At 40.3% G+C, this 24,218-nt stretch overlaps 1 protein-coding gene across 5 annotated transcripts; it reads left to right on the forward strand.

The window, feature by feature from the left end:
- Positions 1-364: 364 nt before the first annotated feature.
- ktn1 (kinectin 1) lies at positions 365-23,739 on the forward strand. Of its 5 annotated transcripts, none has more exons than XM_030126133.1 (36): positions 365-518; positions 5,589-6,307; positions 6,746-6,907; positions 7,007-7,117; positions 7,219-7,349; positions 7,465-7,572; positions 7,680-7,820; positions 7,971-8,077; positions 8,913-9,057; positions 9,738-9,834; positions 9,938-10,122; positions 11,145-11,234; positions 11,336-11,373; positions 11,474-11,564; positions 11,863-11,931; positions 12,035-12,072; positions 12,190-12,280; positions 12,457-12,525; positions 12,615-12,652; positions 12,869-12,959; positions 13,071-13,183; positions 13,267-13,360; positions 13,468-13,508; positions 13,619-13,709; positions 14,494-14,580; positions 16,039-16,128; positions 16,233-16,319; positions 17,539-17,628; positions 17,708-17,800; positions 17,889-17,957; positions 18,103-18,186; positions 19,509-19,592; positions 20,735-20,818; positions 20,935-21,030; positions 21,128-21,238; positions 22,718-23,739. In XM_030126133.1, the coding sequence occupies exons 2-36, from the start codon at positions 5,590-5,592 to the stop codon at positions 22,745-22,747; spliced, it is 3,864 nt and encodes a 1,287-aa protein (XP_029981993.1). In that variant the 5' UTR covers positions 365-518; position 5,589; the 3' UTR covers positions 22,748-23,739. The 5 variants fall into 5 exon arrangements, with proteins under 5 accessions (XP_029981993.1, XP_029981995.1, XP_029981994.1 ...); XM_030126135.1 differs by having other exon boundaries at positions 7,010-7,117; XM_030126134.1 differs by having other exon boundaries at positions 6,749-6,907.
- Positions 23,740-24,218: the final 479 nt, after the last annotated feature.

Below are 24,218 nucleotides of genomic sequence, written 5' to 3' on the forward strand. Positions count from 1 at the left end.
AAACTTATGTGATATAGCATGTTCATTTTAGAAACGAATGTCTAATATATAAGTAAAATATTAGACATCCTAAGAGAAGTACTTTTATGATATTTGGAAGAAAATTAAGACTTATGGTAAGCTCAAAAAGTACCAGTGGACAAGACCACTGAAATGTTAAAGTGCTTTTTTTTACTATGTAGATTCATTATGGACTTTAGGGAAGTATAATGACCACTCCCCTCTTTGCTTATGGAAGCAGTGCGGTGTACTAATAAGAGATGTCTCGCAAAGGCGGAGCTATGTTGTTGTTGCTGCATTATGTGGTAACGGCTCCCCCGGTGCGGCCTGAGTGACAAAACAAGCGTCCACCCGCAGCTAGATTATGACCCGCCCCCGCGAACCAGAAACAGCAGAGTCTGACGGATAGCGCAGAAGAAAGGCAGGCTGGAGCTGCCCTGGGAAGTCAGGAGTCTGCCAGAGTCAACGCAGAACAACGCCATTTCTCCACCATAGGGAACAGCAAACTGAAGCTACAGGTACGCTGCGAGTTGCTGTTTTCGCAGAAATTATGTTTATTCCCTGCCAAATAAACGCTCATCTCGGTCTTAGCGCTGCTAAGCTCTTTACCCAGGCCTGGGAACGGCCCTCAGGACTTCAACGGAAGAATGAAGCAGCAGACCGGGTCAGAGATTTCAGGAGAGAGGGAGGCTGGGTCACCATGTAGACGAGGCCCGTGGGGGCATATGTCCACGCCTCCAGATGGAATGAATGTGAAGGAGATACGAACTTTTATATTCCGAGTATATTCCTTGGTCAGTTTTGCCGCTGAAGACTTCCCCTGTACTAATAATTGGATTGGCCGGCTAACGTTAGTATCTGGTTCACGTTACATGGCTATGTTAGCTAGCTCATTCATAGTGCTGTGCTTCAGTCACTCACTGAGACGAACTTGAATGGTGACGAGCCTTTTTTTCCCCCGATTTAAGTATTATTATAACTAAACGTAGCAGTATGTAGACAACTATATCGGGCCTAGTTTGTTAAACAATTTCCTGTTAGTCATTTCAGAGAGCATGTCGTCATGTGTTCCCTTCTTTCGCTTTCATGCTTGATTTACTTAAAACGTGGGACTCAAGAGCTAACTGAGCTAACTTAGCTAAAGAGTGTAAAGTGTGCAGTATCTGTGATAAGAATGTTTTCATATAACTAGGTAGTTGTGCCGTTATGTGTCTTGGTCCACCAGTCTGGACGGGGCCGGTAATTAGACGTGACAGAGCATGCTGGGACATTTAGTACTCAGCCTCCGTGAACTGCCCTTTTCAACAGTCAGATGGGCTGCTATTCAGATTCATATGTCATATAACATGAAGTTAAGATGTTGTCTCTGTTTATTATTTGTACTTGATTTGCTGTGGTGTGGTTAACTGATGCCTAACACTAAGGTGAATTAAAGTAAATAATTTCAAATAAAGTTCCTTCCGGAAGTCCTATAGGTGTTCACACACATATAGGTATTCTAAGATTTGCCAAAGTGACCAGATGAACCGGTTATTTTTTGTTATCTTTCTCTGTTTTCTTTAGGTGCATCTATAGATAAGCTCTCACAATAAGTGTCTCCATTTTAGTGAATTCACTGTTGAATGTTGTCATGTTTCCTTGTTTTACTTTGACCTTTAAGAATGACTCACCTGTTTGTTAATGTTTACCTCCAGACTATTACAGAAAAAACTGTACTTTGCAACCTGATGCTTTTATTACCAGAATACTGATAATTGATAATTATGTTCACATATTAACTATTATGTAGAGTCAGTTTCTTATTGTCCTATCCATCTCATTTAAAATGTTTTATACAGTTTGTATTATGCTCAAGATATCTTGGTATAGAAAGAAGAGTCTTAATGTTATTCTGAGCCAAAAACATTGCACAGTAGTATGGTAACATATAAGTTTAAGGCTCTGTGTGAGTCAGTGACAGTTTTCTGACATTGCCTGTGCTCTTGTGAACTCCCAACAGCTGTGTAGTAAAGTTGATGCCACCTCACTGATACGAAGTGTAAAGTGTTGCATGGTTTTAAAGCATTATGTGCACTGCTTTCTAGGCGTGATAGTTTCAGGAGTTCCCTCTGTGTCCACGCCTGCCAATTCAGGAGGCCTGGCCAGCCAAGTGGCTAGATTCCGGGGAGCCAACAGCCCGAGAGGGCTTTGTCCTCCAGGCTCATTTTGATGCTGGGACAAGTCTCTGTCTGCATAAGGAAATTCATGCACCTTACACAGCATTAGAGTAAAAAAGCAAGCAGGCAGGCTTCAAACATACACCACTTACTCCACCCATACTTCATATGCCAACGAGCAGGCCTGCTTCTAGATTATTTCACAGCTCTAGTTGGCCTGTCCCTGGAGTTTCCTGGAACATACAATGTATGTGACCTAAAAAACTTTTTGAGTAGAAACACAAAGTTGGTGATCTTGTTACACACTTCAGTTATGGTGTGTATGCACTATACATTACCTTGTCTTTAGGCTTTATATCACAGTCTTCTAGGACAAAAGGTTTTTTGGTCTTCACATACTGCTTGTTATTTCCCCTATTGTTCAGTTTCTGTTTTGATGTGGGTTGAATAATATGTATGCTCTTTTTATTAATGAGTTAACACCAAAACACAATCTCAAGGTAAAGAGTTGCTTGAATTGAGGGACATTTCTTCAGTCCTATGAGTTATTGTGGTATTGGTTTCTGACTGTTGACTTTGCACTCAGCACTTTAAACAGTAATTTCTTAGGTCACAATTAGCATTGTTATTATGAGCTTATTCCCAAGTGGTAGAATACAGGCTCTTTGACACAGATGCCAGAGGCGTCTCAGTTTGCCCAGTTGACTTACAAATTTATTGTCAAATGCATTTGTCAGTGTTAGAGTTCTTCAAAAATGTTATATAATGAAAACTGATTTAAAAAAAAAAAAAAAAAAAATTCTGAAATGTTACGTAATATGGCCCTTCTTTCAGGCTGGTACATTAGTGTGTGTTGTGAAGGATGTTCTTGGAGTTTCTGAAGAGGGAATGAAACAGTGTCAACATTACACCAAAGACCTAAGCCTGTCAGTCCTCCGGAAGTTCTACACTGGAAGGTTATTCTTAAATGTATTATCATGGGTAATCTGCTTAATCCAAATTACCAAAGAGGCCTGGTCTACGACAGAGAGTCCTATGTTATGTTGCTGCCATAGATCTTGTTGTATGATGGGATGGGATTGTGCAGCACTACAGGTCACTCTTGCTGTTACTCAGTACTGTTGACAGGACAGTGGTGCTATCAGCATCCAGGGCTTGACTCAATTTCTTAGCTACTTTGTGCAAAGCATTAAAAACAGTGTACAGCCTTATTAGACTGAGCTGCAGCTCAGGTGAAGTAATATTATAACAAGACTGTAGCACAGTCTCTCTATCAATTGTGCCATCAAGGTTGTGATCATCTTTATTATATACAAAAAAATATGTGCACCATGAAAGAAATCGGTTAACAGGGTTCATATGGGTGCTTGAAATCCTTGAAAGTGCTTGAATTTCAATGTTGTGTTTTCAAGGTCTGAAAAGTGCTTGGATTTTAGTTGAAGTGCTTGCAATTATAACACTGTGATGTGATTTATTTTTTTATTTTTAATATTTGCTCTGCCAGATTAGTTAGTTGGCAAACCAAAGCTACTTACAGAGGTGACACATTTTGAAAAATAAGACTTTGTCAAAAAATAAAATTGCTGTGTGCTGTCAGGTCAAGTCCTTGTAAATTTTTATCTTAATCTTTGTCTTGGTGCCAGCGTGCCTGAAGAACGCCAAGTGGCTTCCCTTTTTTTTGGATAAAACTTTGTGTTCGCCTTTAATTTCTAAACTTTTTGCTATTATGAAGCCTAATTTTAGATATTTATAGCATAATACAATGTACATTGTTGTGATAACAAATGAAAAAAATAATCATGAGTATATTTATTCTTATAGATCCAATGATAAGGTGCTGTGCTGGAAAAATTTTAACATGACCCTTAAAAGTGCTTGAATTTGACCTTGAAAAATGTGTATGAACCCTGGGTGAAGATACAAATAAATAAGAACAAAATCAGGAGAGTGAAAAAATGCATTCTCTCCATTCCCCGCCTACTTCAACAGTACTTGAGGAAATCACATATTTTTAACAGAACTACTTGGTTTACTCTGCTGTGCTAAATATTTTTGCTTTGTGGAATCATTTAATTATGAACTGATTGCAACACATCTGTACTTTGTTGCTAAATCTGTCTGCTTCACCTACCTGGCCATCATGCAGGCATTTAGTCATTACCATTTAAAGCCAAGAAAGGAAAAAAAACACTCAAGTTTAGTGAGCTGTAATTATTGGATTTAAGAGGATGAATGCTTTCTGTGTTCATTTCACCCTTCTCTTTGGTATGGCATAGATTTGATATCATATCTACTACTCTAAGATAACCTGTTGAAAAAAAGATGAGAAAACAAAGCATGTAACCGAAAGTAGACACGCATGCACACATATAGTGATAAAGTCTCACAACCTTTGGACTATGAAAACTTGGTCTGCAGTGGAAGGAACCACATTTTTCTCTTGCATCAGAACAGGCGGGGCCCAAACTGCAACTGCAGTAGACCTCGGAGGGTGACATTTTCAGCACATGTTGGTGTATTTTTGCCTCTGGCAAATCCATCCAGTTATGAGTTAAGAGTATCGCCATGTCATCCTCATGTGGACTGAAGGAGGCAAGTGAGGCAGTGAGCCATCTCTTCCCATCAGTCCTGTCTCATGTTCCTGACCTATATTGTCCTCTTGTGGCCTTTATTCTCCACCAGTAACTCTTTGTGTGTAGTGGTGTCCCATTCGCTTTGAACATACAGATGGAGGAAAGAGGATGTTAAGCGGTGTAGATGTGGTAGTATGCTCTAATTGGATCATATCACTAAGAGAGGGCAGGGTGTGAGTGAGAGTCCTCTCACCCTCACGGCACTATTGATGTACTGACACCTTTTCCCCCTTTAACTCATACTTGAACCAGTTCTCAGACCGCAGGCTTCCTCTTGTAGCTGGTAGCAGTGGTTGACCTGCAAATTAATTTTTTTTTTCAGAGGAACCCAGGAAACCACAGCACAACTGGATGGATATGATTTGTAGTTGAATTGAAATCACAGTATAAGTGTATTTGAGCTGTTAAGTTCATGGATCCCAGGAAGTAAATATGTGTTGCCATCTGTAAAACCTTTTAAGAGTTTTGATACATTTTTGATTCAAGATTCCAACACTTCATCTTGTAGCTCTTTACAAATATAATATTTTCATTAATACATGCTTAGGCTATGTTTTGAACAGATCCCCACTTCTACAGTCACTACTTCTCAGAATGATTGGACTTTGAAGTTAACTGTCAATACTGTGCGCTAGCCAGGACTTTACACTTTTTTTGTATGTTATTTTATCCCAGTCAAATAATTTGTAAGTAAAGAAATATGTAATTTATGCTGTTTGCCTTTTTTACATTTATATTTTTTTCTTTGGTGATTTAACCAATACCCCTTTTTGTTGTGTCTCTTCTCATCTTCTTGCAGAATGGCGGTGGATATCTACGACTCTCAGTACCTGCTCATCCTCGCCCCTTCCTTGGTCATCGCCCTCATGTTCCTCTTCTTCTGGCTCTTTATGAAGGAAACCTCCTACGATGAAGTGCTGGCCAGGCAGAAACGTGACCTCAAACTACCCCCTTCCAAGCCAGACACTCGTAAGAAGACCGAAAAGAAGAAGAGCAAGAAGAAGGAGAGTGCTAGTGTAGGTGGTGGCGGAGGTGGAGGAGGTGGAGGAGAGTCTGAAGAGGATCTGCGTGACTTTGATGTGGCTGATGGTGCCAACAGCTCCTCTCTGGAGATGGACGAGGAACCCGCACCAGTGTCAACTCCAGCCCCTGCTCCACCCACTCCTACTCCTTATGTGCCTGCTTCAGTGTCACCTGAGGCTCCAGCTGGTTTGAGAGAGAGAAAGAAGAAGGAGAAAAAGGCTGCTAAGGCAGCAGCAGCGGCTGCCGCTGCAGCTGCAGCCGCAGCTACTGCAACCACAACTTTGACTCCTGAAGAGCCAGAAGTAAATGGGTCTAAGCCAGTGAACCGCAAGGCAGAGCCACCTCTGGCCGTGAGCAAACAGTCAAACCCTCCCTCACCCCAACTTGAGGTTCAGATTCAGGTGCAAGCCCAGGTTGCTGCTCCTGTTCAGGCCCAGACACCACCTCAGATCTCTGGGAAGAAGAAAGAGAAGAAGAAACAAAAATCAGAGCCTGGTGAGTCGTCAACAGTGAAGTGAGTTTTATTTATTTTAGAAAATTGGAATGGGTAAATGTGTCTTTCACAAATTAGTTGCAACATGTAAGAACAGTATAGCTATGGTAGCCATAATCTCAAGGTTAAAAGCTTAGTCCCAAAGTAAGTTATCGAAATATTATTAAGGTGGCACTATGGCACCTTGTCATGATCCGAACAAATGTCACAGCACACCATTGTAAACAAAACACTTTGTTGTTTTTAGTAATGTTCAAAACTACACATTCTGTTGACATAGGGGAATGTACTTTGTGGGCACAAACTTGTTATAGATGATTTTGTCATTTTTATAATTTTTCACTATGAATGAGAGGGAAACATTGTAAATATTTTCTCTTTTGGAGTATCATTCATCCCTACCAAGAGCTCATGATTAATAACCACTTACTATCCCATACTAGTGGAGGATCAGCAGCCCGAGGCTAAGGTGGAGCAGGCCCCAGCTCCAGTCAAGAAGGAGGCTCCCATTGTGGCTGAAACCAAAGTTCTTGACGGTGCACCTCCAAGTGCCGCCAGTGGCAAGAAGAAGAACTCTGCCAAGAAGCAAAAGACTGAGCCTGGTACATATTTAAATGATATCTTTATTTTTTTTAAAATTGTAATATCAGGACAAAGCCTGGACTTGCCAACTGATTTTTTTTTTTTAATCTAAAACCCAGCAGATGAATCCTTGGCTGACTCTCCAACATCTGCCAACCACCAAACATCCCATAATGATGATGCACCGTCCAAAGGCACTGGCAAGAAACAGAAGAATGAGACAGACAAAGGTTTGAGGAAAAACCCCATGTGAAATCCTCTTGTGGACTTCTTGCTATCCAGCCTCATAATAACCCACTTATTTTATCCTCTATCTTATGTGTTTGAACAGAGAACACAGAGGTAAAGCTGAAGGAGCTCCTGTCTGGTCTGTCGAGTCTGGCTCTGTCAGAAGCAGAGGTTGTCAGTGTGATGTCTCTTCTTAGAGAGAAGAGCCCTAATGCTTTGGATGCCTGGCACAAGGTAAGAAATGACTTGATTAAAATTAAATGAGGTGTGGAGACGTCTTCTCTAGTGGAGGGCCTAGTGTTTGCAGTCTCATTAAATATGGCTGCTTTTTACACTGTGTGTCTTACAGCAGTCTGCAGCCAAGCCTGACCCAGCCACTCAGGAACGAGAGCGACTCCTTACAACACTTCAGGAGGAGGCTTCCATTGCCAAGGACAAAGTCAAACAGCTCAGCCAGGTCTTGATTTTGGTCTTTGATAGATTTATAGACCTGTTTCACATATCTTAGTTTTCCCTTTTCTTCCAATGACGTACTTCATTTATACTCTTGCTTCTGTGCTTTAGGAGCTTCAGGTTGAGAAGCAAAAATCAGGCCGTGTGGAAGCCATGATGAGGGAGCAACGTGCTGCCATGGAGAAGGAACTGGGGAGTATGCAGGCCAAGGCACAGGGCAGTTACCAGGAGCTCCAGACCATGCAGATAAAGGTAAGGGGTTTACTGATTTGTAGTTGTTGCCACAAAAGGAAACCAAAGACAACACTAAATGTTGTCTGGAATTTGAAACTTGTAAAGAACTCAGTTTTAATTCCTAGTGATTTAGACTGAATTTGCATATTGTCTGTTTGGAATGTGTAGTTCCAACAGGTGAGGGAGCAGTTGGAAAGCCAGATCACCCGACTGCAGCAGGAGAATGGCATCCTAAGGGATGCAGTCAGCTCTGCCACCAACCAGATGGAAAGCAAGTGAGTGCTTGATAAAGCTCTACTGGTCACACTCTCTGTAGCTTCATAAATGTTTCAGCTCATTGAGACATCCAAATCAGTTTCAGCTCATCCTTTTTGCACTTTGTCAGACGCACTCACTATTTTAACTCCAAGTTTCTGTGGTTTCACTGATGACAGCCAGGCACACAGGCAGGTTTTCTGTCTCTCCATTCTGATGAACACACTTTAACAGAAGTGTATCTACAAAAGTTCTTTAAATTTTGCACAAATGTTCAGACTTGATGATGACCTTTTTTGGTTTTGGTTGTCAAAGGTCAGAATCTGTGAGACCTTGCAATTTTTAAAAAATTTTTTTTTTAACCATAATTTAAGAATTTGTATGCTCAACACAACAACTTTGCACACAAACATAAAAAAATACAATAATGACTCAATGGCATTTGTGTAGTATGAGTTTAAAGGCTAGTTTCACTTATAGTGACACTATAAATGTTCTGTGAAACCCTTTTTTGGCCATTATTTAACACAGTACTCCTGTATAATTAGTCCCTCAGTGAAGACAGCTCACTGGAAATTGTTTACATGTACAAGGCATCCTCCATTTTACCAAAAAATTATTGAACACATTTTTGTCCGATTTCTTCAGATTCCTCACTCTACATATTATGAGTCTGGACAGACATGGGATTCTTGCTCTGCTTTTGTTTTTCCACATGAAAGCTGGCATCTTTTCAATGTGAAAACCCCTTGCAGACTATTTGTAGATTCCTATAAAATACTTTCACATTTATGCTCCAGCTATTTTCCCATCACTGATTTGTGTTTGCATATTTATGTGTGCGTTTCTTGACAGGAATTCAGCGGAGCTAAATAAGCTGCGTTCTGAGTATGCCGGTCTGATGAAAGAACTGGCAGACAACAACAGCAAGCTGCAGCAGGAGGAGCACCAGAGGAAGTCACTGGAGGTCAGCTACAAGCAGAACGTGTCCCAGCTGGAGGTACGCTAATCCAGATGCACATTGTGTTGATTTAGCCTATGCTTCAGTTTCCCCAGCCGAGACAAAAATGAACTGCGCAGTATAAAACCTAGGCATGCTGCACAGCTTCAGATGTGCTGAGCGGGTGTGTTAGCTTTACCCTGGAAATGGGAGGAGGTCATTATGGAAGTCCCGGGGAGGGGTGTGGGAAACAGAACCCAGGTTGGGAGGACTGTGTTGGCTTTGGAAGCTGGAATGTTTGAGGCTTTGTGCTGTGTATAAACAATACTTTCCTGCTAGACACCCAGATCAGCTTTTCCTGTCTTTTCATTTGCACAATCAAAGGTAGAAATCTTAAGTTGCTGGCTTGACACAGACGAGTCTCAGCAGAGAAATTAAGAGCAACAATTTAGCTTTTCACGTTAAAAACAATGTGTCCTGTGTTGAATAACTGACTGAAAAAAGCATGGTCTTAAAGTAATGCTTTCATTTATACAGCTCATTGATTTATATTGACACCCACGAATTTGCCATTGAATTCTTGTGGCTGTAACAGGTTATATGGTCGCAAGCTAAGTAGCTCCAACAGCATCAACCACATGGTTTAGATTACCACTCAAGGCAGCAAAGCTTAAAGGGAATTTTTCTTTAGTTTAGTGTGTACCATTTTTACCAAGGTGTGTATATCTGTCCATCTTCAGGCTCAGCTTCAAGATGCTAAGCGGCGCTGGGAAGAGTTACAGAATTTCCTCCACAACGTCAATGCTGAGAGAGAGAAACTGCAGGCTTCAAAGCAAGGTGATAAAACATCACACTGAAATATAGATTTTAAATAGTTGTTTCCACCACAGTAAAGTAAGGGGTCAGGCTTCTTTCTGAATACATATCTGTGTGGGTGCAGAGCTCCACAGCCAGCTGCTAGCAGTGGAGACAGAGATGAACAACAAGAACAAGGAGATCCAAACCCTTCATAGCAGCCTGACTGAGGCGATTGTCTCCAAAGAGAGGCTGGAACAGAGAGTGATGGAGCTGCTGGAGGCATCGCAGCACAGCATGTCTGATGACTCACTGCAGGCCCGTGCTCAGGTGAGGCATCATGTCATCTGCTCTACTGTAGATATTGGGTTGATTTATGACAAAAACCTTTTAACCTGTAGTAGAAGAGAAATTCTGTTGTTAGTGGCAACCTCTCCATAGACACTGTTACATGCCAGGAGGTCGAGGGTGCCGACACATAACAAAAACTAAAAGAAAGAAAAAGATGGTCCGGGAGACAGCAAAGGAAAATGTGGAGAGCAGGTTGCTTGTAGCAAAATGACTGAAAATTTATTATAGAAAAATAAATTGTACATAGCCACAATTACTTAAGAAAAACATAAATAACATAAGCTGCATCAAACAAAAAGCGAACTGCAGTGATGGACCCAGTCTGGTCTTCATGGTCGGAGCTCCAGGCTTTTATAGGCAGGCGGCGAATTGAATTCAGGTGTTTCCAGTTGGCCCCAAATTGAAGGCGGAGACAAGGGAAAAAAAAAAAAAAAACAGAACAACCAACGGCCCCAGCCGTAACAGACACAATAAAGCAGATTGTTCTGAGCATGCATAGTGTGTTTCTTTTCCTGTTGGTAAAACAAAATCAGTGGTAATTATTAGCTATGTTGTAACTTGTGATTGCTAGGGCAGTAAAGAAACTCGTATATATCACTACTGTTTCATGTTAGTTATTACAGTAATAATAGGCTTGCATCTTAAACGTATGACTTCAATAACTATTTTTTTGTGGAGATGTGTAGAGTTTTTAGAAAGCTGAACTTTAGAAGGTGTTCAAGAGAATCTAAGTTTCAGTGACCTAAAATGTCTTTTAGATGTGGATGAGAGGCATTTGTGGTCTGCTATGGCCCTGATGCAGAAAATCACAAGTAACAAAGTGTAGTATTGTTTTGCTTGAAATGCCATCTCTCATCCCTATTGTGGATAAGGCCTTGAAATGCATTTCAATGCTGGAAGGTGTTGATTCAGATAAAGATGCAGTGTTTATCTAATAAGCAGAGTAAATCATTATTCCAGCCTTTTCTCTCAAACTGTCTGTTTTTTTTTTTTCTTTACAGGAACTTATGAATGAAAACAAAGGCCTTCAGGTCCAGAACGAAACACTGCAGGCCCAGAATGAGAGCATGCATGCCCAGATCTCTTCCCAGGTATATGGGTCAAACTCACTTACACATTTAGTTTGTATAAAATGCTCGTCCGCATAGCAGTGTGCGTATGTAGGCTAATGAGATTTCTGTTTCTCATTTAGGTCTCGCATGTTTCCCACATTGAGGAGCTGCAGAAGCTGTAAGAAACTGTTTTTTAGCTCCAGTGTTGTATTTTAAGTGATGTTTGCTGTTGAGCCATTTTTCATGCTCTCTCCCAACTTTTCCCCTGACATGCTCAGACTGGCTGAAAAGGAGCTTCAGAGAAAGAGTCTGGAAGACTCTCTAAATGCAGAGAGGAGCAGTGGAGCCAGCAGAGAAACAAACATGCAGGTATAGTCACAAGAAAGCTTCATTTACAGCCTTTTTTACTAACATTGCACCACTTCATTAGTCAACAGGAGTTTGTGGAATATGTTGGATATCTCTTGCCCTGTTTACAAGATATACTCAAAGAACAACATGCACATTGACCCTGACAGAAAGATGTCATGCTGTTGCATGTTTAGGCATATTGTGTGTTTAAATGATACCAAATACCTCTACATTATTTTATGAGTTACCAGTTATGGTTCTGAGTCACTCATATCCTGTTATCAGCACCAAACCTTTTCTGTTCATTCTCCTGCAGGCCTTGCATAATGACAACATGTCACTGAAGGCAGAGATCCAGAATCTGCAGGCACAGATTTCTGAACAGGTTAGTTTACTGCCTTGGCTGTTATTCCCAAAATAAAAGTCAAAAATGTTGTTCTGTTTGACACACCTTTTCTTTTTACCTCCTGATGACTCTCCTCATGAAGACTGCCTCCCAGCTGGCTTTGGACCAGATTCAGAAGAGGTGTGTATCGCTGAAAGCTACCCATGGTTGCATCATCTATTTACACCTTATATTCTTATTGTGATGAGCTATAAGCCATCAGTGAATAACCTTGTTAAAATATTGCTTCCTATCCAGTGTCCAGGAGAGGGAGGAGAACATTAAAACAGTAGAGGGCTTACTGGAGAAGGGACTGATCGAAGTGGCCAACAAAGAAGAAGAGCTCAAGGTGTCTGTTTTCTGTGGTTTACAAAGGGACAAACTAGAAGAAAAAACTCAGAGCATGCTATGTGATACACAAACAGGCATCTGTGTGCCCTAATGACTGTGCATTTTGCTGCTTGCTTCTAATAACAATCCATAATGGGCACTATGTCCTAAAATATTTTTTCTTCCCTGATGCAGGCTGCGAGGGAAGAGAGTGAAACACTAAAGCAAGAATTAGAGGCTCTTAAGAGAAGGACAGAAGAGCAGGTGAGCTTGTCTAAAAGTTTAATTAATTATTAATAATTTTTTTTTTGTTATGCAACGCTCTATTAATTTTCTTTCCTTTTTAACCACAGGCCTCATCAGGATCGATAGCAGAAGACCTACAGAACAAGTAAGAGGCTTCAGTAACAATAGTCAGGTGGTAGCATATTTTTTAAAGATGAAGAGTAGTAGATGCAAATCATAATTGGAGAGAAACTACTACTACTTTGTTTGAAAGCATGTGAGGTTACTAGCCAGATACAATAAGCATAGTAATTATTTCAGTTGAAAAGCATGAATTCTTATTTTACATAGAGTTTTTAATCAGATATGTTTGACATCATAGGATCCGAGAGAGGGATGTGAAGTTGAAATCAATGGAGGAGAGTCTGCAGGCAGCACAAGAGAGTAGCTCTGCCAGAGAGAAGACAGTTGAGGTATGAGCTTTAATGGTATAACTTGTCATTCCCTCCATGTAACGTATCGCATATTTGAAGTCTTGTATTGCCATTGTGTGATCGCTCTCTGAATCCATTTGTATCGTGCAGGCTCTGGAGCAGCAGTTGGCTGCCCTGCAGGCAGAGATAGAACAGCTGAGACAGAAAGAGACGCCAGAGGAGTTGACCAGTTCTGGTACCCAGCTCCAAGAGCTGCAGACTCAGTAAGTCACCCTCACATATTACGGCACACGCTCGCAGCATAATACATACAAATCAGACTAATGATGGCACATTGGACCCAAAGGTTGGTAGCAAAGGACCAGGAGATCCAGACACTTCAGGCTGAGTTGGAGACTAGGACAAAGGAGTTTAGTGAGAGAGTGGAACAACAACAGCAGGTGAGAAAAGTCTCACACAAAAGTTGAAATACAACTGTGTAAGTGTGGCAAAGGTTTTGTTCTCATTCATTCATAGTTTTAATTGAGCTTTTTTCCGTCTCAAATAGCAAACCCACACTGTAGTGCCAAGCCCAGAGCTTCTTACAGCGTAAGTGTTCTTCATGCCAAATTGTGACATTTGTGCATATTCATTTTTATTCATTGCACAATTGATTACATTATGGTGTCTGATAATGAGTGTTTCTGTTGCGATCTCAGGTTGTCTGAAAAGGAAAGGCAGATATCAGATCTGGAGCGTGAACTGGCTGAGTTGAGAGACTCCCTGGAGCTTCACAGGAAGAAGAACAACGTAGGTTCTCTACAGCATTGGCATGACCTATTATTATACAACCAACTGCACTGGTATCCACAAGACATCACCCTGTCCCCCTTTTTGTGTGGTACCCTAAAACACTCCCTCACGATGGATTTTGCGCACTGCATACATCCATACCACTGACTGTCCACTGCCACTTAGTCCCACTTGTTGTTTTGCTTTGTTTCTTAGTGTGATTTTTTTTTAAACCAAAAACAGAGCTTTCGTTAGCTAAGGTTGTGTCCACAACATGATTATACACATCTGTACAGATGTCTGTTTTGATTTGGACTGCATAAGCCAAGTGTTGCATAACAGGGCTTCGAGCCTACTCTTGTTATGCTCCCTGTTGGCTATGACTGTTTCAGCAAGCTTGTCTGTGCTTGTGGGTGATTCAGAGCATTAGAAACTCTAACCTTTTTTATTTTTGAGAGGAACATTTGTTCTGAAAAGCATATTTATGTATTTTGTACATCATGTTTCTAAAAAATAATTATCCCAGTCTGAAAAGACAGTACCTATGGAACATTGTTACTATACTTATCTTGCATACTGTGCATGCTGCTTTTATCCACAGTATATGAAACTGGGACTCTGGAGGCTATTTGTTTCTGCTCATTTTTAGTGGTTGGAGCATGGGTGAAAAGCAGAGTGTAGTTACAAATGAGGAATGCGTTCAGGTTTCTGTCACTCTACCAGTCTGTATTTGAGGGTCACTGAATGCACTTTCCCTGAGGCTCAACTGAAAGTAGTATCTCTCTGGAACTGACCAAAACAGGAGCTTCGGGAGAAAAACTGGAGTGCAATGGAAGCTCTGTCAGCCACCGAGTCCATGCTTCAAGGGAAACTCAGCAAAACTGTCAAGGTTCGACACCCCCACCTCAATCTGCTTCACTCTAGTTCCAATCTGATGCATTCCCCCAGAATGCTGTTTTTGTCATAATTGACCCAATGAGATTTTTTTTCCACCATCATTCATAACCAAGCTGCATACTCATTTATCCCAACCTCCCCCCCTCCCTTATGCTGTTTCAATTGGCTGTGTGCTGAGCTCTACTACTTCCCTTGAAAATCCAAGAATTAACAATAATTTCTTTCAGTAAGTGCATACATTTACTCGAAGGTTTTCTTCTTGCCCAAAGCTTAGGCCGGTGATTCTAAATGAGTGTGCAGTGACCTAGAAATGATTTCACTAGGTGTCATTAGACTGAGATTCATGGTAATCATTTTGCAGCTTCTTGTCTTTGTGTCATGTGACTCATTTCTGGCATGTTTTCCCTCATTCTGCTTGTGGCATCCATATCGTCAATATCACCAGTTAATCACCAAGTTGAAAATTGTTTTATTGTCATTTATTTCAATGTATTTTATCATGTATAAAGCAGTTACAGTTATATAATCATTTTGATCAACATGCAACAGTGTCTCTTGTTTCTTAATGCTCTGTTCTCACACCTAAATGGCTTTTTCGAAGAAATGAATAACATGAACTGAAGTAAAGGAAAACCCACGTTATGTATAGCTAAAGGTTACTTCATGTAGACATGGAGTGGACTTCAAAATAGTACTTCTATTCACAGTCGCAGTGGCATGTGTATATTTTTGTCTCCCCTTCCAGAAGCAGAGTAGGGTACATGCTGATCCATCAACGCAGCAGCTGCTCCTCTGCTATCTGAGTACAGTAGAAATCACCTTTTCCAAGCTGAGCCAGGGAGTTCCTTGGCAGCTGTTGTGTACTGTCAGTGCACACTGCTTGTATTCAGCTCTTGTCTCAGGGCTGCCTGGTGACAGCGTGCACTAATGCAAGCAGTGGTTAGTGCCAGCTGGCTAGTGTTTGGTGTACATTCTCCCTTCAGGCCTCAGAGTGACAGTCGGTGTTGTCTGCCTATTGTGACAGGACTGATAGCTAGCTCTTTATTTACTAACAAGTTTCCAGGTAGTGTTGTACAATTTAACGAAAGAAATTTGTGGCATTTTTTTTGATGCAGTTGCAGGACGACAGGACCATGTGAAGCAATGTTAAGATTTTCATGTGGCTTGTTGAAGTCTGTTAATATTTGCTTATGGTAATTAGATGTGGGAGTGAGACTGCAATTACTGTAATGTAAAAACCTCTGACTCTGATCAGAGCAACCTAATAGATAGTCATAAAATGGTTTAAAACAAGATGATGTAGAGTAGACCGAGAAACAAAGACGTGTTGTTTCTGCGGAAACTATTGAACCTCCTGCTCAAAGAGACTCATGCATCTGAACTGTAATTTCTCAATTTCCCATTCATTCTCTTTTCCCCTTTGTGCTTTCCCTTTCCCATCACCTTGTAGGAGAACCAGACAGCGCTGGCATTGTCTCAGGCTGAGTGTCGAGATGTTCTGCACAGACTTCTACCCCATGTGCCTCTGCCCACTGAGCAGGTATGGTAACTAATTAGACTTTTCCCTCAGTGCAACTTATTACTTATGCGCTCTTCTTTGTCTCTTGATACAGTTTTGCTGATTCTCTTTATTCTGCCTAATAGAACCACCAGGAGTGGCTCCAAAGGTTTGAAAAGGCAGTAGCTGAAAGCTCAGCTGCACAGTCCACCCCTGCATCAGGGGAGTCTGAGGTAAATGTAAAGCAGAGCTACAACAGGAAATCAGACAAAAGTTGGGAAGGTACAGAAAATGTGCTTAAAAGAAGGCATGATTTCTAAATTTACTTTTACTGTTGTGTTGACATTCTCACACAGTTGAAAGAACCCCAAGGCCATCTTTTTCTCCTGAAGAACCAAACTGTTTCTGGATGCTGATTATGTACCAAATGACTAAAATCACTTTCTCACAACAGCGTTCACCTTCAGTTTATACCACATCAACACTAGAACACATATTTTTCTAAAGAGATATTTTCTTTTTTTTCCCCTCTTCATTTTAGAATAGAATAGAATGCCCTTTATTGTCATTATACTGAATGTACAACGAGATTGGAAAGCTTCTCCTTTTTCAGCGCAAACAGGTAATTACTGATAAAAGCTAAGGTGCAAAATATATACAAGAAAATGTCCTACAAGACAGTGCAGTTAGCTCTGTATACAAATATGAAGATAAAAATTGAGAAAAAAAATGTATTGCAGAGGATGGTTGGATATTGACAGAATAATTATGGTGCACAGGGTGATTAATACTCATAGTTGAATATATATATTACAAAATATCTCTGTCCATATGACAGCACAGACGACTAAAAACTGGTCCAAACACTCAGACAAACCGTTGTTTAGACATAGCAGATGTAGAGGCTTTAATTTGTCATAAAGGTGACCAGGTCATATATTCTTTACATCATATGGATTTGGACACAACACTGGTTCAGTCATTCTCCCCAAAGTATCCGTGCTGACCTCAGGTCTACTGCAGGTCATACACTGATTTATAGACCTGGATTAGATGTTTCAGATGCATGCTTATTACACAAATACACATCTGCAAAATGGGGTGTGATGCCACCATTTTCCAGTTTGTATTTTCCCTGTCCACACATATATACAAACCAGTGTTTTTAAAACACCCCTTACGTATGGATGAGAGACTGAAATGTAAAGACAAATACCTATTTTCCAAAATACTAATACAATAAAGTATGGTCAGGTTATTATTCAGAATCTTGCCTCATCACTGCTCTTGTTTTGTCTGTAATGAAAATCTAGTCGTATAAATTTAGAAACTGCTACTTTCTGTCTTTGTGTGCATTTTCCATACTATCTCAACTTTTTTCTGATTTGGTTTTGCACAAAGTTAAAAATGTTTCTGAAACTGAGACAGCTATGAATAATATTCTCTTTCTAGGGACTGGCTGAGAAACTAAGGGAAGCCGAAGAAACCCAAAGGATTTTACAGAAAGACTGTGAGACTTACAAGAAGGTTTTGGCAGAGACGGTAAGATAAATGTGTTGTGTTAAGGGTTTGTGTAGTGTCTTTCTGCAAATCTGATCTGTCATTCCTGCTGCGTCCACAGGAGGGCATTTTGCAACGCCTCCAGAACAGTGTGGAGCAAGAGGAGTCTCGCTGGAAGGTGAAGCTGGAGGTTTCACAGGGAGAGCTGAGAGAGGTATGTATTCAGGTTTAAATCAGAGAGGGAAAGTGTGATTGCACCGTGAGGGCTCCTCATTGCATCATTTTTGTTTCTCCTACCTTAGATGAGCCAGAAAGTCACAGCTCTGGAGCAGGAGATTGAGAGACTAACTGATGGAGCAGAGTTGGAAAATGTCAGTGCACTGAAAACACACATCTTTTCAAACTCCCACATGTCATCTTAGACTTAGACTAAATGCTTTCTGCCATGTGGAAAAAATCAGCTGGAGTGTATTTATTTCAAATGTCTATATCTCACATTTTGTTTTTGTTGTGTAGCTGAGAAGAGAAAAGCAGCATTTGGAGTCTGAACTGGAGAGGGCGGAGCGTGAGAGCGCCACCTATGTAACGGAGGTCAGAGAGGTGAGCAGAACCGTCATCTTGCAGCATCAGCACGCTCTGTTGTGTGACAGTTTTATGTTCTGTTGTGTGTATTTGTAGGAATGACTTCAAGACGTCTTGCATGCCATTTTAATTTGGGGAAATTCAGACACAATCCAAACACTGAATAGTCTTCACCCCATAACACCAGCCCAGTTACCGGCACTTACTTTGAGCACATTCTCTAGACATAAATGTGTTACTTGTGCCAGTATAGGTGCACAACACATCATTAGAGTGGTTAGCCTCTCTAGTCGCACTATTAATGGAAACCATGAGCGTTTAAGTGTAATTAATTCAACTTAATCTGCACAGTTAGAGGAAATGCCCTGCAGATAAAAGCTGTGGTCACAAAGTACAATTATGAGCGCTGTCACAAATACTATTTTTGGTCTCGGACTTCCAGACATTTCAGTTTGAGCCAAACCAAGACGAGGATGCCACAGGAGGACCCTGGTCCATCAAAAATTACTTCTGTAAAGCTTGAAAACATTTCATTGTCTGTAATTTTGGACCAGTTACACGACAGTAGACAAAGTTATTGTCTGCAATAAGCAAAGGAGAAGCAGGAGAGAAGTAGTAAAAAAAAAAAAAAGAGTGATATCAAACACACAATTGTTTATAAATCATTGAAATAGCAAGTGCAGGAAGTTAGAGCACACAGACATAATGACAATGGGACATAGCTATGGCATGAAAAAAAATTTACATGCAAAAAATACAGTGTGAAACCAGACATTCAGTGTAACATAAACATGAGCTTTGGTTCAGTTTAGTTTGAACATTCAGGTGTGATGACGCTCTATGGAGGCATCCCCACGTTGTTCTGTTTACATTCCACCTCAGGACACCCCTTCTAGCACATCCCATTTTGATGGGTAATGGGCTTTGTTTTTTATCCTTATTTTATAGCAGAACAATCTTTCTTTTTCTTTCATCATGCATCATTCGTCATACAGTGCTTCATTTATAACCTTTTGCTTATTTGGCATACCCAAATGGAAAAGTACCTTTTACAAATGGTGGATGTTAAGGGGTTTTAAACCAGATTTACATAGTTCACATAGTTTGCTCTAGCATTACCTTGGTTATACCACTTACCAGACTAACTTAATAGTCTTCTCTTTGATAATTGACAGTCATGCACTGCAGGATTCTCTTTTTAGGCGTGACTAGTGGCTTTTCCCACTAGTGAGAACACTTAATTTTGTAGAGACTTCAAGGCCTCATCAGCCAACATAATTGCAGTCTGCTGGAAATGCTCCCACAGAATCCTATTAAATCATTTTAAACTTAAATTTCAGCTCAAAGATCTGTTGACTGAATTGCAGACCAGACTTGATGGCTCATATGCAGAGACCATCAGGCACAATGAGGAGCTGATTTTGGTAAGCGTTGGTCACCTTGTAGCTAGAGCTCCTTTGAAACCTTTCCCCTGTCGGCAGTGGTTCTACACTGACTCGCATAGAACACGGTTCTCAAGCTGCTTCTACCTAACCGCTGACTCATCATCCATAACCCCAGTAAATGTGTTTACTCAACACAGTTTATTTAATTCACACCCTTGTTTTAGATAAGAGGTCAGAAAGATCACTTTGTAATGTCTTCTTATTAATTGGTGGCTGTGAATGATGACTCAATTTCAGACTCGGTGATGCTCGCCTAACTAATCCATCCTGTTTTACATCTCTTGTTGTGAGGCATCTAACACTTCGCTTTCTTCTTAACTTGTGCTCTTTTTGCAGAGGCCAAAAATATGCTCCTTCCATCTATAATTTAGTCCATGTCTTGTGCTCCTCACTACCCCTCTGTTTTTATTTTCCATTCAGATCTTGTCTGTGTGTCAGTTGTTTTTAGTGAGCTGTGCAAAATATTATCTCTTACCTTTTGTTACCATATGCAGGCTGTGCTCAACCAGCAAAAGCTCTATTAAAAAATGTTTACACACATTGAGTAAGGCTTCTTAAAAAGAAAACAAAAAATAACCCAAATTAGACAAAATATTAAAATGGTTCCACTTTTCCTTCATCACAGTGTTATCCAAAAAATGCAGTGTATTGACCATACAAATGCCTGTCTGATAGTTTACTTTATCACTGATATATTTAAACTTTTTGTGCATTAATGAAGCTAGGATAAATAATGGTGGTAATGTTAAACTAGTTTCATAAGATTATAAATTGCTGCAAATTGCCATCCATCAAGGATATATTTCACAAACCACACTTAATGGACTGTACTTCAGCTTTTGCCCCATACTTGCAGTCCATCAAATGCTCCATTTAAAAAAAAAAAACAAAAAAACAAAAGGTGATTAGATTTTTTTTTCCCTCAACTTGGCCCAAATAGAGCAACATAGAAATATATGTGTCAGTGTTGAGCAATGTAATGTTTCAATTAAAATAATATGTGCAGTGTTGGCAGGAGGCTTTGGATAAACAAGCAGTGAGCATTGTTGAGTTACATCTTTGGGAAGGTACTGCAGTTATGTTCAGTTAAACATGTATTGAGTATACTGTTCTGATTCCAGCTGAAAGCTCATCTTACTGAGACTCTGTCCAAGCTGGAGACAGAAGAGAACGAGAGGCAAAAGGTGGCAGGTGACCTGTATAAGGTAAGAATGCTCATGTTCACATTTTATCTAGGCAGTAACTGATATTTTTATTGTTCATGAGAATCTAACAGCAGACCACTTTTCTAATAAGTTAAATTTTGTTGTCCTCATCTTAGGCCCAGCAGTCTCTTGATCTGATCCAGGGCGAGCTCTCCAAAGTAGCAGACAACGCTGATGACCTGATTGAGAATAGCACTCTGTCATCTCAGAACGTAAGAGACTGGTGCATTTGAGGGGTGTAACAGGTTGTGTTGTTGGACTTCTCATATACAGTAACATATGGTGTTAAATCATGACATCTTCTGTTAGGAGGAGATTGACAGAAAAGAGAAAATGACTGCAGGGCTGAACCAATCGGTCAGAGAACTGCAGCAGCTGCTACAAGCCGTCAGCCGGCAACTCACCAAGGGACCGGAAGGGGTAAGACCTGTTACTGGCCCAAATCCCAGTAGTCATGCTCATGGATGATGAGGCCTGTTCTGTTCATTTCCATGAAGGTTTAGCGCCGTTCCTCTGTCAAACTGTCAAGTGCTGGAGGACTCCGGTAGACATTTTGAGCCTTTGCACACTTTCAGTTTGTATTTCTGCCTCCGCACAGGGAATCGCCCACAGTTCACTATATTAAGACTCCACAAACAGTGAGAAAACTTCAAAGCATAAAATGGTAAACAAACATAGTAGGTGGACTGTTATGACTACATGTACAAAGATGTACTACATAAGCAAGATTTAAACTGAGGCGGTTTAAACTACATATAGTGATCACATCTATCTGTGTCCAATTAATCACTCTAAACATTTGATTATTATAACCTTTAACATATCACTCATCTATAAGAGTAATGTGGGATAATGGGGTTTGTTTACCTTGACCTTTTGGTAGTGATGAATAAAGGTACAGCTAGATATGTGGTAAATATTGACTGTTGCTTCAGCAACAGGTACACATTTGTTTTGTTGTTTCTCATAAAGAGAAAATTATTCCAAGATGTAGGTAGCACCAGCCTCAGTAATGAAAAGCTAAAAATGAACACTACATGATGTTTTGAAAAACACAAGTAAATTGTTTATTTGGCAGCTACTACTTATTTACTCTGTAAATCAAGAGCCTGGAAGACCTTCACACTACTTAAATGTTTTAATGGTCACGGAATAAGTAAAGTGTAAAGACAAAAGTACCAAACCCACAACAATACAGGACTATCTAGGTCTCTCACAATTATTACATAACTGATTTATTGTGTTTGTTTGGGGTAACCAGTGCATAATAATAATCATCTACATTCATCTGCATAAAGGCAACCGAATAAAACAGAACAGAAATTGCATATTTTGTCACTATTTTTAATGGAAATGTCATCTCAATGCTCTTCACTTTAGGCGTGACATCAGTTGTTTTTAAGTATATTTCAGTAACAGTTGTACATTGGAGCTATTTATATCTAATTTGTCCTGTGCAGTTATACTAAGTCTAAAGGGCAAACAGAAATAGAATTTCTCTGTTGTTCAGTGTCGATAAGTTTAAGATGTACAGTATGTGCTTATACTAGTAGCATAAAACAAACAGAAAAAGACAAACTATTAATATTTGTATGGTAATTAGTTCACTAAATTAATAATCTAGTGTTATCAAAGTAGTGCCACATGATGTTGCACAATGCCATTCCATTCCTATTTATACCATTGTGCAGCCATGCAGCTTTTCGGACTCAATCACTTACCAGGTGACATCAATCATGAGGGTTTAGTGATGAAGCCTTACGATGGGGATGGGACTGAACCACTGTGTTGTTCTCAATACCATGCAATCATATTATGCAACTGTAGTAAAGCTTTTTTGTTTGAAATGGTGAATTTAGATGTCGACTCTGAACACTTTGTATTTGTGCTTTCTTCCAGGAGGCTGACAAAGACTTACCCAAGGTATAGTTGGAGGAGGAAAGACTACCCCCCCCCCCCCCACGCAGCCAGCCTGACTGCACTACCGAGACCACCTTTGACCTTCGGTCTCATCACTACCACCATCACACCATACTGTCACACCCACCCACCCAGTCACCTCCTCCCTTCCTCATCTGTCACCTCACCTGTTCTGTAAACAGCCTCAAAGTGATCCAGGCTACATTCGCCAGAAACACCTCTTCCAGAGTCACTGTTGGGAGCAGGCAGAGGTTGCTGTTAATTCCAGACACCGTACCAAAACACACTCTCAAACTATTTCACTCCCACCACATTCCTCTTCTTCAGCAGCATCTCAAGTTAATTTTTATTATAATCTTAAAAATGACAACTTCAAACTGTGTGGCAACCATTCCTCTGTTTAGAGCACTTGTATTTTTCAATGAAATCCTTCTGAATACTGCAGTAGATTTTTTTGTTGGTGTATTTTGTCTCAAGAGGGCAGTGATACAAATTCTCAACTTGACTAAATAAACTTTTGGTTTTCAGTTCTCTTCTCTTAACTTAAATATGTATTGTTTAAATGTATGAGTTAGGACCTGCTGAAATACATTGTTGTTGATCTGTTTTTTTGACCATAAAACTATCACAACCTGTGCATCATTGTACATTCATGAAATACATGGCTCCATGGCATACCTGGGCTCAGGACTGGGTGGGAGAAGGGAGATCAAAAGGGGTCTTAGCATATCAGAAGGGTCACTACATGGAGATGTATGGACAGAGTCTACATAAGTCTGTGCTACAACTCCAAACATAAGGGAGTCTGTGACCCTGGCTGTAGAAGGAGAAGGCCAGGTTAACAGTGTAGAGGTTTTTAATCCTATTGCAACTCTAGGAATAAGCGTCCCATATCATCTGTAATCAACACTCGCTATATTGTTGCTAAGTTCATTAACACTGAAGATTTTGTTCTTTTTGTAACAGGTGATGTTAATAAAAGGGATGCTTGATAAATCTGCCCACTGTTGTCTAATATGCATCCTTTTTCCCTGCACTACACTGCAATACTTTGTCCCTACCACAAAGGGGCACTGCACAACCTTTATCTGAATTTTCAAGTTGCTTTTAAAAACCTGAATGTGCACTCACTTTCTACAGAGCTTTTGCTGGCAGGTATATTCTGCTTGGCAAATTGACTGACTTCCCTGTGAGAAGTGTGTGCAGCAGTGTTATTTTTGGTGAGTATTTTGTATGACGGGACAGAAGCTGACACTCTGTGCAGCCCTAATTATGGAACGTTTAGGGTGTGACCATTTTCCTGTGATGGTAACATGGTGTATAATCCCACAGAACATATCAGAAACAGAGTGTTTCCTCAGCTCCTCCATGAGATTTGAAACACATTGGATAACAGTCACAACATCTGGTAGCGTAAATATTCAAAAGCTTATTAGGAACATCTGCCTTTAGTAGAGTTTTAGAAAACTTTCCTGTTCTT

Source organism: Sphaeramia orbicularis, chromosome 22 (assembly GCF_902148855.1).
Source record: "Sphaeramia orbicularis chromosome 22, fSphaOr1.1, whole genome shotgun sequence".
Classification (NCBI taxonomy): Eukaryota; Metazoa; Chordata; class Actinopteri; order Kurtiformes; family Apogonidae; genus Sphaeramia; species Sphaeramia orbicularis.

Bases quoted from the DNA above. Each gene is read 5' to 3' on its own strand.
- ktn1 (XM_030126133.1), top strand. From the start codon at position 5,590: ATGGCGGTGGATATCTACGACTCTCAGTACCTGCTCATCCTCGCCCCT. The intron at 11,932-12,034 runs GTTAGTTTACTG...CTCCTCATGAAG, and splicing joins AGGCACAGATTTCTGAACAG to ACTGCCTCCCAGCTGGCTTT. The intron at 21,239-22,717 runs GTAAGACCTGTT...GCTTTCTTCCAG, and splicing joins TCACCAAGGGACCGGAAGGG to GAGGCTGACAAAGACTTACC.